Source organism: Triturus cristatus, chromosome 6 (genome assembly GCF_964204655.1).
Source record: "Triturus cristatus chromosome 6, aTriCri1.1, whole genome shotgun sequence".
In the NCBI taxonomy this organism is placed as follows: Eukaryota; Metazoa; Chordata; class Amphibia; order Caudata; family Salamandridae; genus Triturus; species Triturus cristatus.
In genome coordinates, this window is record NC_140589.1 from 728815887 (window position 1) to 728833899 (window position 18013).

The window sequence follows — 18013 nt, forward strand, 5'->3', positions numbered from 1 at the left end:
ACTTAGTGGGCTGTTGTGTATTTGTAGCTGGCTGTCACAATATTCTGCTTGTTTCAAGGAGATATTACTTGCAAAGGTCTTCGAAGATGGAGGCCTGCATGGCATAGTAAGCATCGCCATTTGCCAATCGCATGACTTCTAATCATTTCAGCGTGTAACATTATTTAACAGTACTGAAGATGGTCCCTAACCAGCCTTTCATCATTTTTCAGGTACTTTCATTTCTACAATTCTGGGCTTCAAAACCAGCGAGTCTTATATGTTCAGGACAGCCTCAAGAGTGAACCCAGAGTGTTTTTGGATCCAAATAAGCTGTCTGAAGATGGCACGGTAGCCCTGAGAGGTCAGTGCTCCTGATTGTTTTGCTGTAAGAATCTAGTACTACAGAAATGCATGATATTCCAGGTGTATGGAAGCACTGGCTTCTAGTCTGTAGTATTTATTTTGGATGTGGGATATTGTCAATATTGGGTTGTGTTTTCTTTTTCTTGCAAGTCAATTACCTTTGATGTTGTAAAGCCTTCTACATCAAAACATTTAAGACACCCTAGCTACTAGAGGTCTCTAGATTTGCAGAATTCAATTTTAGCAGTCAAGTGACACATCTGGAAGTGATCTACAGAACTTTGCCTGTCTTCTCTATCATAAAATTTATAAAGATCACCTTAAGAAAAACTCTGTTAGTAAAGGAAATGAGGAATGTGGGAGAATTCCATCAGAGTTCACATTGGTCACTGCTTTTGTGTTTGGCCTATAAGCAGAAAATGGTGCACATCCTGGGAAAATTCCAGTTTCACTTTACTGTCAGCAAGCATTGTTTTTTTAACATTTCTGTGTGCTAGCATTTATCTTGTCAAGTAAACTTCAATGTGGCTATGGAATGTCTTGTTAATTTCTGTGCCTTGTGTTTTTTTCCCTGTCCGTGCAAGAGAGATTTTTTTCTCTAATAAACAGTTTCGTTGTCATTTATAGGTGCAATAGAAATGCAGAGAATCATGAATAAATCAATGGTGTGTTTATAAAAGGGAGTCGTTTCTACAAGGCTCTCATGGTGGCAGTATGTGGCCCTAACCAGTACAATCCTTCACTCGAGATACCTGGGCAGAGGGAGAATATCTGTCCCACAGCACACCACTTGGGGGCGGCAACAAATTAGATCAGTAGAGACCAGTTAAAATGGGACTTCGGTGGTCCTCCATGTTTTTCGGACAGTTCCCCTCCAGTTGTTTTCCAGAACCCTTCTTCTCCAGCAGAGAGGTCTTTACATTCTTTGGATGTTCAACGAGATTTGAAATTCTTCCTGCATAAGACCCAGGACATTAGGCAATCAAACCATCTTTTCGTCAATTATCCCAGTCGTATGTGTTTAGCTACTTTTAAGCAATCTGTTTCGATATAGATTCTTTTATGTACTCTTTAATACACATTGACTGGTAAGCCCAGATCTCGCTATATTAGGGTAAAATGGCAACTGCTGCATTGCTAAGAAACATATGATTTCTTAAATATGTAAAGCAGCCACTTGGAGTGTATACTTTTACAAGACATTGTGGTCTTGACTTTGATTCCAGTGCTGATTATGAAGGGGGCCAAGCGCCTTACAGAATCTTTTTCAATAGTGTGGGCCCATTCTTGTCTCTTTCTCAAACTTTTTATGGGGTGAGCTTGTAACTCTGTTTGGTGTTTGACTCTAAATGACGATCCCCCCCCCCGGTCTTAAAAGAGCAGTGCTAGTTTTCCAGCTTCTGTAGCCTGTATGTATAATTTACCTTCTTTCTCTCACTTTTGCTTTAAAAATGTTTGTGAGTTTTCCTGTAACCCTTTTTTAAACAGTGACTTTCTCTGTTTTTCAAATTAGTCTATTTTTTTTTAAAGAAATTTGTCAAAAAGTAGTTTTTTTACTTTGTACTTTCATTTTGAAAATCAAGTTTTTAATCTATAATGCTTAAAAGTGGCCCAGCACCTACATGATGTGGGTGGAAAAATGTCATTGCTTATGATGATAATTAACATTTTCCAGGTGGTGTACTAGGGTTATAGATGCGTAACTATTTTGTATCTAATACCCAGACAACAGGCTGCTGTGCAATATGGCTTTAAGTTTTAAAAAAAATAAAAATAATTGATCCGGTCAACTCTGTCCTCGTCATATCTTTTATTTTTTTTACTTTAAGCCATGTTGCACAGCCGCCCGCGCTGTTGTGAATCATGTTAAAAAACATTGACAAAGCCATTAGATCTCGCATAGGCAAACCTGTTGGCTTTGCCAATGCATGCAGTACATGTACGAGTATGGTACGAATGCAGGGCAATAGTGCACATTAATCACAAAACTACCAAAAAGCAAACGCGGTGATTGCCTCGAATGTTAACAGTTAGATTTGCAGCATTGCACATGCAGGATTGCTGCAACCAGAGGGGACACGGTAGTCGCTGCAGTTGTTTCTTGCCGTGCGAGACCTCATTACTCAATGACTTTAGGGATGTCTGGCTGGAAAGCGACCTGAGTTGCTCATAATCTACTGCAGTCGGTGAAGTGTAGGGAGAAGAGGTGATCCGGAGTATCTCTGACAGCAGCATTTCCGATCTGCCCCGGAGCAGTCCGGTCAAGCGTCAGAAGCTTGGTATCTTTTCCTACACATTCATTGTCCAATGAATTTATTAAATGCATGTAGTGGCCAATGTGCACACGCCAAAACACACCATAAAATCCAGCTGTAAAGCAAACTGGCAAGATGTTAAAAAATACACCCAACACTGATAACATTGTAAAAGTTGCCAATATGAAACAGTTGTATCAAACAACAGAAGTACCACACTGTCATACTGGGCATATGTGAAAAGGGGATAGCCCATGCTGAATGTATGCTCTGCGTCCTTGGTTTCGTACACCCTGCCTTAGCAAAGTGTTCTGAAGACAGACTACACTACAGTATCAAGGGGGCAGACTGGAAGGACCAAGCAATGGAAACAAAAAAAGACTACTATTGCCGGGTTAAATCCCAGGCAATAGCACATGAATTTGCTGAGCTACGTCTAACATGGCTTGTTACCTGTATTTGCCAATATCCTAGTCAATAATGAATTGCCCATCTTGAATCAGGACTCGTACTCCTGAGAACGGGGAGGGGTGGGGGGGGCCCCATTAGGTGGAGTTGTCGAGCAATACAGAGTAACCAAAAGAAACTGCAGCCTCCACTGTGACATCTGAAATAAACTCACAATAGGCAATTGAATTAAAAAAGCAGCATGTGTCTCGATTTCGGAGGGGCCCTGGGCGTTGGAGATCGGCACATGGACTGCAGTGGGTGAACAGACCTCATGCCATGCGGGTTTGGCATGCTTTATTGGATCTATTTACTGATGCAAGAAAAAATTAACAGCGCGTGACCTTTCAAACTAACATGGCACCTGCTCTGAAAGTTACAAGGTGCAAGCAAGTACCAAGCGGGAGTGGGTGGGAGGGACAGGGGAAGCAACGATGAAGGGAGTGGGGTTGGAAGGGACAGGGCATGCAACAAGGGACAGAGAGGGCCTTCAAACACATTGCACTCTTATGGACTGCTAGTGTAAAAACATTTTTTTAAATACCTCAGCAAGTGGAAGGGCACTGGCCACAGACAAACTGTACTTGGTCCAAGCTCCATGGAAGGCCAGAAGAGAAAGTGGAAGAGGCAGGCACTGCCCAATGAGAAGCAAGGAAAGGAAAGTGACATCAGACCCTACTAGTGGTAAGTAAGGGATGAGCTCTAAGCCCGTTTTAAGGTTTCTTTTCTTCTTCAAGAAATTTTGCAAGCACAGTGCAAGCAAAACCTAAAAGTTCTAGTAGTGTACCCAGTGCATGGTTCTCTTTACACCTAAAATCACGAGCCATTGATGAGCATATTTGGTTCTTTAATGGCTTAAAAGAAGGAATAGATGTGGTCTATAGTACATTATGACACATGGCCTTAGGGTGAGGCGCAGAATTGCGTTACTTTTTTTCCTGTCGCTTTCTGTGTGTACATACTGCCCTTGTAGTGCTGAGAATATGAACTTCACGTCCTCAAAACCAAGAGTGTGAATATTCCTATGGTGCTTCCACAAGTGAGGCTCCCTTTTCTGGACCCCATCTCTGGCTGCAAGGCAGGAGCTTCTCCTGCAGGCGTAGTTTGTTAGGTCGAGCATTCAAGACCTCTTGTATATATTTTAGTATATACTATTATATAGTTATATGTGTGTGTACTATGTGGGCTTTGGAGATCAGCCCTAGGACTTGTCTGCTTCTGCTTAGAGCCTTTTTTTCTGTTCCACTGTCTCTATTTGACTGTCTTGATAGAAAACGACCAGCAGAGGTCAGTAAAATACCACAATTGCTTTCTGCTAAGACTTTTTTTTCTGTTTCTGACAACTGCCTCCATTTAACTTTCTTGATAGAAAACAGAGGTCGGTAAAATACCTGAATCACTTTAGCATTCTCTAGATTCCAGTGCATTGAAATTGTCTTCCAAGAGCACCCGTAGACAATAGTAATTTTTTTAAAATCTTGTATTTTCAGTGATATGACCACCGAAGGCCCTGATTTTATATTAAAAACAGAGCTTTGGACTATACCATCTCCAGCTGAAAGGCAATATTTCTCTCCATGTGTTCCCTTACCAGGCGTGTCACACAGTTTGGTGCTTACCTTCCCTCCATTTTAAAGAACAGTAGATGTTTCAGCACCCAGGCTAATGTGCTGCATAGCTAAATACATATAAGGTCCCAAAGGCAAGACCGATTGCATTGCATTGCTGTAGATCGGTGTGTCACGTGCGCTGATTTCATGAAAGGTGAAACTGAAAGGAGAATGAGCTGAAAGATCCAGCTGCTTTCAGTTTGCAGCCAACATCAAGCCCTATTGTTCTTCATTCCCATGCGTCTTCTGATGGCAATGTTATCCCACATTTGTGGGTAGGCCTGTCATACTGCACAGGCACGGGTCAAATCTCGGGCCGTGTGAAGTCAGTGTAGGGTCATTGTGGTCTTCACATGTTTAGAATTTTGATTTGTTTCTTTCATGTGCGTTAGGCAAACCCACAGAAGTGGGGTTCTGTTTTTATTGGGCTAAGTTAAGGAACACCGAGTGATTCTGGAACTTTCCCGGACAGAAATGTTTGGAAATTCTGTAATTACATGCAATGTTTTCCCACACAGGAATGTTAGAAATTTCTGGAGTCTGACATTTTAGGAAACTCAAGATAAAACATACTGGCATCCAGGCAAGTTGCACCACGCTGCACTTTCCCTTGTGTGTGGGTTTGGAAATTGTGTAGGATTGGTAGGATTCCCCAGATGCTGACCGAACATGGGCTCAAATGCCTCTGCTAGCCACATTCCCAGAATAATTTTAATTCTAAAGTTTCCCAGTATCTTTACATTGGAGGATAGCATATCGAAGAATGGAGATTCCTGAAGAAAATCTCATGGGAGAAATGAGTTCTTGCTCTCTGTAGTGACGTTTGGTTTTGAAATCTTCTTATTGGGGTTTTTCCCCCTCCATCCTGAAAACAATTGACTACTTGAGAGGCATAGATGGGTAGTTTTGGGGTGAGCTTAAGGTATCCAACTGGGCTATAATTGACTTGCCTCATTGTTATGCAGTCCAAAAATGTGACAAACAAGTTGCATTATTCACCACCCTTTTAGGGCGAATTTTTCGGTATTTTGCAGAGTCTGCATTGAGATTCCGTGGTTTACATTATGCATGCAGCAACTTAGTATTTTTTTTACTCGTACTTTTTAAGAATTTTTCCTCAACACTTAGTATTTAGTGCGCTCTAAACTGGCTTAGTAAGTGTAAGGCTCGCCATTGGCATTCACCGCAAACTGCACTTCGCAAGTTCTGTGCTACAAGTGCCCCCTACTGAGTTGGTTCTGCAACAGTCCATGGATATATCTTACTGGCTGATGCAGTTTGACAGATTTGAGAACTACTTGAACTTGTGAGTGATGGACTTCGAGTAACATGTCCATGAAGACTGATATGGTATGACTAATCCAAACCTGGCTCAAGGACATGAACCTGGATGGATTAGAACCCCCAGCTGTCATCAGCACCAAGTCACTCCCATTCACCCTGGACACCTATCTCACCTTCAATGAACACTTCACCAAAACAGTGAAGACAGCCTGGTAGCAGCTCTGACTACTGAAGAAAGTGAAAACATTCCTGAGAAAGTAACTTCAAATCTGCCACTGAAGCCCTCATAATCTCATATCTGGGTTGTGGCAACACCCTGCTCCACGGCCACCTAGAGTCCACTCAGACCCCCCTAAATGGTACCTACATACATTAGCATGCCTTATCAATGACCTGAAGAAATAGGAGCACATTATCACCACCCTGATGGAACTCCACTGGCTGCCCTTGTGGCTTGCACCATCTTCAAAACCAGCTGCATCATCTATAAAACCATCATGGCTGGCACCCCTAACTATCTGACTAACAAGCCCACAACCTGTTGTAACTCTTGGTTGACATGCATCCAGGACACCATCAGACTGGAGATAAAGAAATACAAAATAAAGTGCAAATAAGGAAATGGGCATTCTCCATCTATGCACTTTGGATCTGGAATGACATCATCATACCCATCAGGACTGCCTCAACCCTACTCCAATTTAAGAGCTGACAACACACCTCTTTACAGAACCCTACATCATGGCACAGTAACAATCTATGTTCGCTGTTAGGACCTAGTTCCACCCCCACCCCAATCATGTTCGACTGTATCTATGCCTTTGACCATGTACAGTCCTCCGATGCCTTTTGACTACATCACAAAACAGAAATACACACACATGCTTTCTGTTTCCATACCAAAACTGACAATCGCTTTGCCCTGAGATCAGAATGTCATCAGCTCCTTTGATAGCAATGGCTACAAATGTGTTGATTTTTTTTTTCTATAGCGCCCATTTTCTTACCTTCTCTGTTATACGGAAACAGCGAAGGTGTCTCCGGGTACCCACTTTGCTGCATCTAAAATGATGGTCAGTTTTGTCTAACTTAGAAATCAAAATGGTACATTCAATTGGGTAATAGCAACATGTGTTATACAGTTATTAGAAATGGTAGAATTGCATAAGTGCTCTGTAACATCAAGATATTATATTTTTGTTATGATTCTTAGGATTATGATAATGTGATTACCATGTTCTACTGTAGTCATGTCTTAAGTAACCACAGATTAGACTTGAGTTAATCAGTGTCTATATTGGTGGAATCCTGCACTGTAAGGAAGCGTGAAGCACTTCCCACAAGAAACCTTACGAGCGGTCATGTGACCGCCTTCTTCTGAAAAATAAATGCATTTGGGATTGCTGTTGCAACATAAAGTGAAAAATTCCACCTGAAGAGTGGGCTTTAACTTCTCTTTGTTATTCTTGTAGGGTACGCCTTCAGCGATGATGGCGAATATTTCTCGTATGGCCTGAGCGCCAGCGGCTCGGACTGGGTGACCATCAAGTTCATGAAAGTTGACGGCCACGTGGACCTCCCAGACGTGCTGGAAAGGGTTAAGTTCAGCTGCATGTCTTGGACGCATGACGGCAAGGGCATGTTCTACAACTGCTACCCAAAAATTGAGGGGAAAAGTGACGGTGAGTCAATACAGCCAAAAAAGGCAAATTAAGCATGAGGCGTAGCAGCTGTGACAAGTGGTGGATGCTAATCTGCTCTACACGCAGCCCCTGACATCAGTAGACTGATAGTAGTATGGTCTTAAACTGCTTCCAGAAAGTGATTTCCCCTAAGCATCCTAAAATCCCTTTGCAAGGATGTGTGTGCTGCATGCGTTTGTGCTCTTTAAACCCTTCAGTTCCTGCTTTTCCTCTTGGTAAGTGCTCTCCTCCCGCTTGGGAGTTATGCGATGCAAATTAATATGCCATTGGCTCTGTTTATGGGATAATTGCTTCCTGAATATTCAGTGTCTGCATGCTCCAGATATTAATAGAATGTTTTTCTTTATTTCAAGAAAGTCTTGATGTTTTTATATGGTTCCTTTTCAATCACCTTCTTCATATTTTTACAGCCCACATGAAGACACATTTGTTCTGATTTGTGTTTTTGTTTGTGAGGATATCTCATAAACAGATACTGAGTTTTGTGTGGTTGCCTTGTTAGTATTTCCAGAAGATGGGGATATAGTCAATTTCTCATTGTGTCTCTCCACTTCTAACACCTGCTGTTGAAACCTACTTGTTTCATTAGATGATGGCTCATGCATATTCAATGAAAGGCTGGTTCTCTGAATTTGAATAATGATAATTGGCCTATTAATTTCTAAAACTCTGTTTGACAGAGCTGATGCTGTGATGTATTTCCGTTTTAAGAGGGGTGGAATCTACAATGCATCCTCGATTATGTTTAACCGGAGTCCCTCTGGCCTACCCTGTATTGTATTGTAGCAGGAATTTCTAAAGCGTGACTATCACACCAAAGGAGCATCTTGGCGCTATACAGACATAAGTGAAAGAAAGAAAAGGTACAGGGTACCTGTTCAGGTACCACATCACAACCCAGAACTGTGATTGTTTCCTGTATGTTGCAGTCTGGTGTCAGGTCCCTAATAGCATGTAAAAAGTGCTGGCAGTTGATTACCTGGCTGCTCTGAGCTAGAGGGTGGAAATGTTTTATTTTTGTCCTCTCCGCTTGCGGGCATTGCAACTTACATTAAGTGCCTTATGGGGTAACTAAGGTGCTGAGAGTAGCCCAGGCTTTCAATGCAGTACAGAAGCATTAAACATTTGCCTTCCAATTTGACGCTTAATGCCAATTACGAGCGGTATTGTGGGGGTGGGGTAGAAATACTGCTCTTCCTGATTCCAAGTGGCCAGATTTCCTGCACTCCGGATTACTGGATGTGGGAACGCCAGATCCAGTTTTACTGGATGTGAAAACGCACCTGGTAAAACTACTTAAGGCTCCAGGGTAGAGGCAGTGGATAGAGGCTCAAACTCTCAAAACCTGTTTGAGCCAGAGGGCACGCAGTACTCCTCAGCAACCCTGATACCTGCTCTGCTCCTGACACCCTCCCCACAGCCCCCACAAGCAGGCACACTGTGGTCTCCACTCCTATTTACCAGTTGTCCAGAGTAGATGGGAAATATGAGCAGAATAGTTCCCAGAATCAGGGCAAATTTGAGGTTTCTCTCCTGTTAATTCCAGGTCCACCTTGTTATTCCCCATTCCGGTGACAATAACTCATCATTGTCGTAAACTTATGCGGCGATACCAGATGAATCGTTAATTCCGGCCCCAATATCTCCCCTGGAGTTTACTGCCAAACCATAGTCAGGCTGTTAGTCTTTGCCAGTGGGCAAAGCTTTATTAAACCTGTGAAAACTGATGAAGCTTTCACTCCGGCTTAGATGCTTCTGCTGTCGATTTGAAACAAAGCAGAGGTCCCTTGGGGGGGGGTGCACTGTTCCTCTGAAATAATCCAGATCTAAAAAGGATGGGTTTTGCTGTGGGTGGGCGCACTGACGCTGGTAACGATGGTCCCTTCTGCTCTGCTGGAGCCAGGAATCCTTCAGCATGGGCCTTGTGGATAGAGCTTCACACACAGCTGACATCCTTCAGTTAATGGATGACAACCTGCCAGAATCACGAATAGTTACAATTATCCGTCCTTTAATCTTCTATGCTAAACACGTGTCCCATCAGCCAATTACCTAATGATGTCCCTCATTTTTTTTATTCTCGTGTATGTGTGGTGTAAATGCTGCTTCATTTAACCTGGTGATGCATTGTCTTCACCTTTTTCTGTCCTGCAGGCTGTTTGAGTCATGCCGCTGTGCATGAGTGTGTTCAAAAGTAAGTGATCAAAGGCTTACACTCGGGTACACACCCACTCTTTGTGCGTACAGTTTCTGTGTGCAATCCAGCATCGTTGTTGTGATCTCACTTAGCGATGAAAAAATGTCAGTAAAGGAAGGAGATCGCCGTTTTACCATTTCACAGACGGAACTGGACAGGTCCATACCTCACTGTTCCGCTGCTACATTGGTGTGATCCTTCTAAATTAATTAAAGGCTGTCTAGTCTTGATTTCGCCATGTTCCCCTTTCTTCCACCATCCCATACTTCCTTTTTCTTCAAATCGCACTTGGAGATTCTTTTTTAGGTCTCGGCTGAGACAGCGCTTTAGCGCTGCTCTCGCGAGAGCTTTTGTAAAAGGGGGATCTGGAAGTGCAAACAGTGCTTTTCAGGCCTCCAAATACAGTGCATGTGCGCTGGGCGCGCGCACCATTTGGCAGCCTGAAAAGCACTGCCTGATCACTTCGCGGCCCCTTTGATGTCCTCAGTGAGCCTCGCGGCCACTGAGGACATCAAAGTGCACACCATTTGCCACCCCCTTCCTGCTTGTTATTGTTTCCTTTGATCCCTATCTTTCCCTTTCTCAATCTCACCCTCTCCCTGCCTTTTACAACTGCGGCCGCACCACTGTGCCCGCCCCCACTCCCCCCTCCCTCCTCGTCAACTTCAGTGCGCGCTTGTTTATTTTTTGAAACTTTTACTAACCGTGTGTATCTGTGGTGCGGCAGCGGTTTATATGTACTCTTCCTCATTCTCCCTTTATTTATGCTTGTGTTGGCTTACTAACTTAAAAATTTCGGGGCTTGTGCTTTTGGATTGGTATTCTCTCTTTTTTTTTTTTAAGTACATTTAGTAATTTCGTCTTCTTGTAGCTGCTGTGCTGCAGGGGCCATGTTTGGGGAGGGACCGGGCTTTAAAGGGCGAGCTTTTTCTTGGTCATTTTGGACAGTCTCATTAAAAACGAATAATCGCATCCTAGCTGCAGCGTTGTAGATGCCCTGAATGCAGAGACACCGGCCGTTAAACGTCTGCGCTATCTTCGTTGTATGCTTCTGGCTGTACATCTCCGTCCCTCACCCCTCCCCACAACATACATACTAGAAACAAGTTGAAGGGGACATGACCCATTTACATGGCACTGCCAATTTAAACGTTTAACTTGATTTTTTTGGTTTACGATAAGATATTTCTAAAACGTTCTCTAAGCACGTGCAGTTGTAGATGCGGCACAGCAGGGCCCCTGTAAGCGGAGACACTGGATTTAAAATGTCCGCATACCGGTGTCTAGTGTATCAAGTTTATAATCCAGGGTCCCTAGAGCTGCATACCAAATGTCTTGAACCTCGCACAGCTGTAGCACTGTAGTGGTCCTGCATACGGAGGCACCGGGCTTCAAAGGCTCACGTTTCAAAAACTGTACTGTAGGTGTATACATTATTGCCTACCTCTATAAACAACATTAGTGGACAATTTAACGAAGATCTTGATGGTGTCAGCATAGGGTCTTCCATTACAAAGGGTTTATATTGTTCTCCCTTTTAGTTGGCCGCATTGACCCCTTCCTTATCAGCAGAGGCATAGCAATACATTGCATACAGATACTACTTGAACATACTACCGACGTGATATACAGGGACGTGGATTTTGCTCACACACTCTCTGCTTAGCAACAAGGATTTTTACATCGCTACTAAGCTGCAAGTTTTTTTTATTAAATTCTTTTAGGAACAGTTTAATATAGTGCCAAATCCATCAAAAGGTATTTGTGCGGTTTACATGAGTACCAGTTACGTTGCACGGGCATACATTCATTTGATGGGCACCGGGAGATTACGTTATTTTCCCACAATCACAGGATGCTGAGCTGACCACAAGACTCAAACCTAGTTCCCCTGTTACAAAGCGGCCAGCTCTGTCCTTAACACCACATTCAATCTCCTTATGCTCCCCAAAATGCCCTTATAATTTCGTTTTCGCAACACCCCGTTCACAAGTGTATTTAGCATGCGTTTAAACAATTTTTTTTTCCAAACATGTTTAAATGCAAAACCCAATATTACTTGGTTGTCGCTGATGTGCCTTTACCCCCTCTATAAAGTTGTAGTCCCTCTTCATTCACTCTGTACCGATCTGCTCGAGCAAAAAACAGTACCTCTGTCAAGAAATATCATGTTTCCTGTGGTAATTAATTCAATGTTTCTAACAAATGAAAACATCTTGCTGATCGCTTCATACCTTTACTTTGCTTCTAGCACAACGTATAATTACACGATCCAAACACTGATGCCAATATACTTTAAACAAAGCTTTCATTTAAAAGTTGCCACAAACGGTGGCAAACACCTTCCTACACAAACAAAGACACCAAGCCTACCATTTTCGTCACAAGTCGCCAGCTCAAACCCAGCTATTCAGGTTTATCAAATACAAAAACATATGTTGCCCAAAAAGATTTTGCCAATAACAATACTGCTCCTTCAAAGAAACCGCGTTTCCTTCCAAAATGCGGGCAATTCCCAAGTCTGCCCCACCTTATCAGCCCATCGCAAGCAACCATCTGTGCACAATTGTTTTACTTTCACACTGTCTGTTGGCACTTGGGAGACGCTGCATATCTCACATAAAAGTCACTGTGTCCCAGCACACTGAGGTAGAACAGGAAGTCGAAGTTAAGCTTTACATGGCCCCAGTGCTTTATTTGTGCCGGTGGTTTCTGGTGTTCGGCACCAGCACTTGATTGTCAGCACCAGATTTAGTGACAGTCCACCACATGCTGGCGCTGTCTGGTTTTTTGGTTTTTTTTTTTTTAGCACAAAAAACGTGTTTATTAAGTCAATGTACATTGAAAATGAATAATCCCAGTATTGCCATTATTATAGCTTTGTGTGGTCTGAAATAGGCTGAATTGTCACACTTATAGGAGTGTGATGGTTAGGTGTTATGTTAGTACGGCCATTGCAAGTGCTGGCAGGGTATGAGTGGTGCTGGCTGCAGTGGCATCCAAGAAGGGCCAATACTTCACTATGGAATGCTCACACTTCTTTGTATATGTTGACTCGGTGCACCAGGTGGGATGGAGACAGGCCTGCTGTGATAAAGCTCAGTAAAGAAAGCCTGTGTCTGGCTAGTAGCCGAAATACCATGTAGCCCAAATAACATGTATTTAAAAAATATATAGTACACGAAGATAACATCCTAAAAAGTCATCCTATATTTTAACCACTTAGGTTTGCTTTCAGGAACGTTTTTTTTTTATTTCAAACAATTACAATTGTTTACTTTGTGTACGTCAAAAGAACCAAAATGACAGGAAAGTGCTATTGAATAGCGTCCCGCTTCAAAATGGCAATTTTTAAGACATAGACAAAATTGAAAATAATATACAGAGACTTTTTTTTTTAAAAGCACTTTTTAGCATTTGCCTACTTTATGTATATTTCATACTCTCTTTTATTACGGCTGCGCATCATTACTGCCTTTGGATACTGAACATCATTTGATACATTTTGGCTTGTCTTGTTAAATATAAAAATACAATATCATCGTATCACTACTGCCATAAATCAATCTAGGTTGGATTTCAATGCATCACCACATGGTGCAGTTAGTGAAGACATTGTTTCAATAACATTATTTATATTCAACATTTAAATTCATTTCGGTAGATCTGGGGATAAACTGGATTTCCAGTGTTCATTATATAGCACAAAAGCCCAAACGTGGGTGTGTCTGGCCGTTCACCAGTTGCACAGAAAATAGCAGTAAATGTTTTAGCAACCAGGATACTGTACTGAATGGATAAATACTAATAAGCTCCCAAAGGCGAGGCCTATTGGCATTTGCAATGCAATAGGCCTCGCATTTATACGAGTTTGAGCTATTGGCATTGTAAATGACAATGCCTTTAATTTATGTTTTAAAAACCCACACATAAATAAAAGGCATTGCCATTTACAGTGCCAATAGCTCAAACTCTTAACAACTGCGAGACCTATTGCATTGCAAATGCTTGTTTATCTCTGCTTCCTTCCCTTTGTCACTGGTTCCCCGTCTTTCTCTTTCTTTCTCCCCTTTCTGCCTCTCTGGGACAAAGTCTAGTGATGGATAATACGTCCCAGTCCACAAAAATAACAACCAGTGCCAACCACTAGCAGCCACCTGCACAAATTAACCAGTTATACTTCAGTGCTCAAATAGTACATAACTTAAAGCAAAATACAAGCATGCAAGTATTTTGGTTGGATTTCATACAGAAACAGACCAGCAGTGAAGTGTCCAAGATATTAGACTGCGGCAGCTCTCGACGATTAGCGGCAAGTAGGTCATTGCGGCGGTGGTGTGAGCAGACACTGCCTACACTACGCCATCAATTGCTAGTTTAGTTCTTCGTTGATGGTAAATCGGAAACTCCAGTTTCAAATTTATTTTCCTGCCTGTACTTCTGTTGAAGGAATTACCATCCCCGCAACTATGGCTGTTGATCGGTTGCTGTTTGAATTGCTAATATCTTTCAGCTTGTAAAAGGAGCACCAGTAGACAAAACAAAAATTGTAAGTGGGAAATTGTAATTTTGTTTTCACAAATATGATTAGGCAATACATTTCTTACAGCTTCCTACATACCCCGCCTGACTAAGAGTTCATTGAGGGGTATTCACAATCCATCGCACCTGAAAAACTCCGAAACCCCTAGAATTAAAATGTGTGTGATAAATTCTGCCTATTCCGAGTTTTAACTCAGTTTTGTGACTAACGGGTGGATTTTGGTGCTTAGTGTGGTAAATTTGGGGCCTTTTTCTTCCATTAAATTCTAGTTTGTTTGAGCCGCCGAAAGTTATCGGCGGATACAGACTTTATCGCACCTGGTAACGTCCACCCAACTTAAGAATCGGATCTGCATGGGTATTAAATTAACTCTTCCAGTTGTAATCCGGCCCGTTGTGATAATAAAATCATTCTCTCAAACCAAAATTGTGAGTTTGAGTTGATTTTAAACAGCAAAATACTCAAAAAAAAGGTGCTGGATTCCAAACTTCTTTAATCTTTTGTAAATATTCGCACATCAGGATGTCGGCACAGACGCCCTATTCCACTGTTCCTCTGAAGGCCTCAGATTTCAGAAACTATCTGCATTTTTTCACGAGGCCTTCTCTCTCCTTGGTGACTGGAAGACATAAGGGGACCTTGACCCCAGGCTTGACTCAAGAGCAACCACACTTACTTATGGCCTATTTAGCCCCACGTTTTCAGAGTCGGTCTGCTAGGCCATTTTTAATCAACCTCCTATGGTTTCCAATACTCACAAGGTCGGCAATGACATGGTAATTCTGTATTATTCCACCTCAAAAAGAAGGGCAACTTTCTTCAGAGGTGAATATAAATAGCCATATAACATTTGGCAGTAGTGAAGAAGTTGAAAATGAAGCCATACCTCTTAATTGTGCACCTTGACATCTCTCAGGGTGGCTGTGAGGTGCTCCATTGCATGTATCGCCCATACCCTCACCCGCCACTCGTCTGTCGTTGGGAAAGAAGAGTCCTGCCATTTCTGGGCGATCACTAGGCGGGCTACTAGGAAGAGTGGGGCTGTTAATTTTTGCTTAGCTTGATGCAACTGGGTAGTGGATGTGCTGTTGCAAGACGTGAATTTATAGCAGTCTGAGAAAAAGTTGTATTTGAATGTAATTCTTTTTTTATAAAGAATAGAATAGGCCTGTTTTAAACATACGTGACCGCATGCACTTGTTGGCAAATGCACTGTGAATCGAAATTTGCCTAGCATAGTAACAGTAAGTTTCAATTCTATTAAGGACACGGAGGCGAGGATTATGCTTTTCCTTCTTCGCTTTAATAAACATATTTTTTCCACAGCAGCAAAAAAAAATAGAAAGCAATCAACATTTCTATTCTCAAAACAGGGGAAACGCTCCTGAGAGAATAATCACGAGCACAACATAAGTCCGTAAGACTACAGCTCCCATGAGTCACAGTCCCATCCAAGCGTAGTCCTTCCTCAGTGTCAGCCTCTAGTAGAAGGTCTGCTACATCCGTTGTCCCTCCTCTTTCTTCGCGCGAACGCCTCAAGGTTATTGGTCTGGTTTGGAACCATCATTCCCTGAAAGCAAAGCACAAGACGTAAAGACCCTGAAACTGCATAACTCATCACCACACTACTTTGAAGCAAAGATTAAACATGCCAACAACATGTAGTGTAACAAAACATCTTACTTACTGCCATACGGGAGGGTTCGCACAGATTGTGCCAAGGGAGGGATAATCCTCGCCTCCCGTGTCCTTAATAGAATTGAAACTTACCGTTACTATGCTAGGCAAATTTCGATTCTATGGCAGGACCGGAGGCTCTGATAATGCTAGTTCAAAGCTTACTTACCACCAAATGTGCTAAATTCACCACCGGTTTAAAATAAAACCGTTTAAAAGTCGAATCCGAGGACCAGTCCGCAGCTCGCATTAAATCCTCCAAGCGAGCTCCCAGAGAGAACGCTTTCGACGCCATTGCTCCTCTGGCAGAATGAGCACCAAACAGTTTTGTGTCTATCCCCGCCTCTTGCATGACCCACCGCACCCACCTAGCAATGGTGGGGGAGGAGACTGCGTTGTGCGGTTTTCTTAATGCAATGAGAAGCTGTCTCTCGCCCGGAGGGCGTAACTCAGAGGTTAGATCTTCATAAGCCTTCAGACAATTTACGACACAAAGTTTGGGCACATCCACAAAGGCCGGATACGATATTGACCTCAAAGCTGACTTCGTTCGGCGGCAAATCGTAAAAGTCACGCCATCCAGAGAAAACACTCGCGTCGAAATGTCCAGCGCAAGCACATCCGAGACCCTGCGACAAGAGACCAGACATAGCAGCATGGCTAGCTTCGCCGAGAGCTCCTTCAAAGACAGGTACTTATTTGACTGCCAAGATAAAAACAAATTAAGAACCACATTGACATCCCATAAGACGGAATAACGTGGTTCCGGGGGCAAAGACAAACAAATTCCCCTCAAAAGACGACAGACAAAAGGGTGTGCACCCACAGGCACACCCTCTATAAGACAATGGGCCGCCGAGATAGCCGAGCGCATTGCGTTAATGGTTCGATATGCCAGGCCGTCCATCGCCATTTCAGCCAAGAAATTTAGAATGGGAACAATGCCCGTGACCACGGGATCCAAACCCCGTCGAAGACACCAACGAAACCACTTCGTCCAGGCGGACCAATAGCGTTCGGAGGTGCTTGCAGCCCAGGCTTTTGATAAGAGGTTCTCAGCCGGTCCTGAAAGGCCTGGGAGCGACCAGCGTCGCCGGAAAGCCGCCATGCCATCAGGAGGAGAGAACCCTGAGCGACCAGGTGGTGTTGTTCCCCGTTCGGATTCAGAAGATGATGAGGAAACAGGGGGAGTGGGATTGGAAAATCCCAAGAAAGTTCCAGAAGAACTGGAAACCATACTTGGTACCTCCAAAACGGCGTCACCACGACCATCTCCGCTTTCTGCCGGCGAGCCTGAGCCGCCAATCTCACAATCATGGAGAACGGAGGAAACGCATAACTCTGTTCCTGACCCCACTCCTGCAGGAAAGCATCCGTTGCTTGCTCCAGAGGGTCCGGCCTCCAACTGAAAAACCTCGGAAGTTGATGGTCCAGACAGGACGCAAACAGATCCACCGAGAAAGGGCCCCAAAGGGTGGCTAACCACTGAAAAACCTGAACGTTCAGCTTCCATTGGCTGGAATCCCGCAAATGCCGGGAGTGCGAGTCCGCTACCTGATTGGCCTGACCTGGCAGATACTCTGCAGTTACGGATACGTGATGATCCAGACAATAACCCCAAAAGTCTTTTGCTAGATTCGCCAGAGCTTGCGACCGAGGGCCCCCAGGCGGTTGATGTAACGCACCGCGGAGACATTGTCCATTCTCAAAAGGACGCACAAGCGAACCCTGTCTCTGGTCCAACACTGGATCGTGAACGATCCTGCCAGGAGCTCCAAACAATTGATATGGAGCTCCTGCTCTTCTAATGACCAAGCGCCGCCAGTAGAGAAGTCGCCGCAGCGAGCCCCCCACCCCGACCTGCTGGCGTCGGACTCTATCACCATGTCAGGAGCGGCTCCGAAAATGGAAATGGCTCTGCCATTCCAGGCATCCATGTGGGCGAGCCACCA

The 18013-nt window shown here is 43.5% G+C and overlaps 1 protein-coding gene across 2 annotated transcripts in view; it reads left to right on the forward strand.

The window, feature by feature from the left end:
- Positions 1-18013, forward strand: part of PREP (prolyl endopeptidase) — a 692721-nt gene that overhangs the window by 96889 nt on the left and 577819 nt on the right. For both annotated transcript variants that reach the window (XM_085611249.1, XM_085611250.1), the window contains exons 4-5: positions 213-343; positions 7414-7623. In XM_085611249.1, the coding sequence (XP_085467375.1) occupies positions 213-343; positions 7414-7623 (341 nt within the window). The remainder of the gene's footprint in view (positions 1-212; positions 344-7413; positions 7624-18013) is intronic.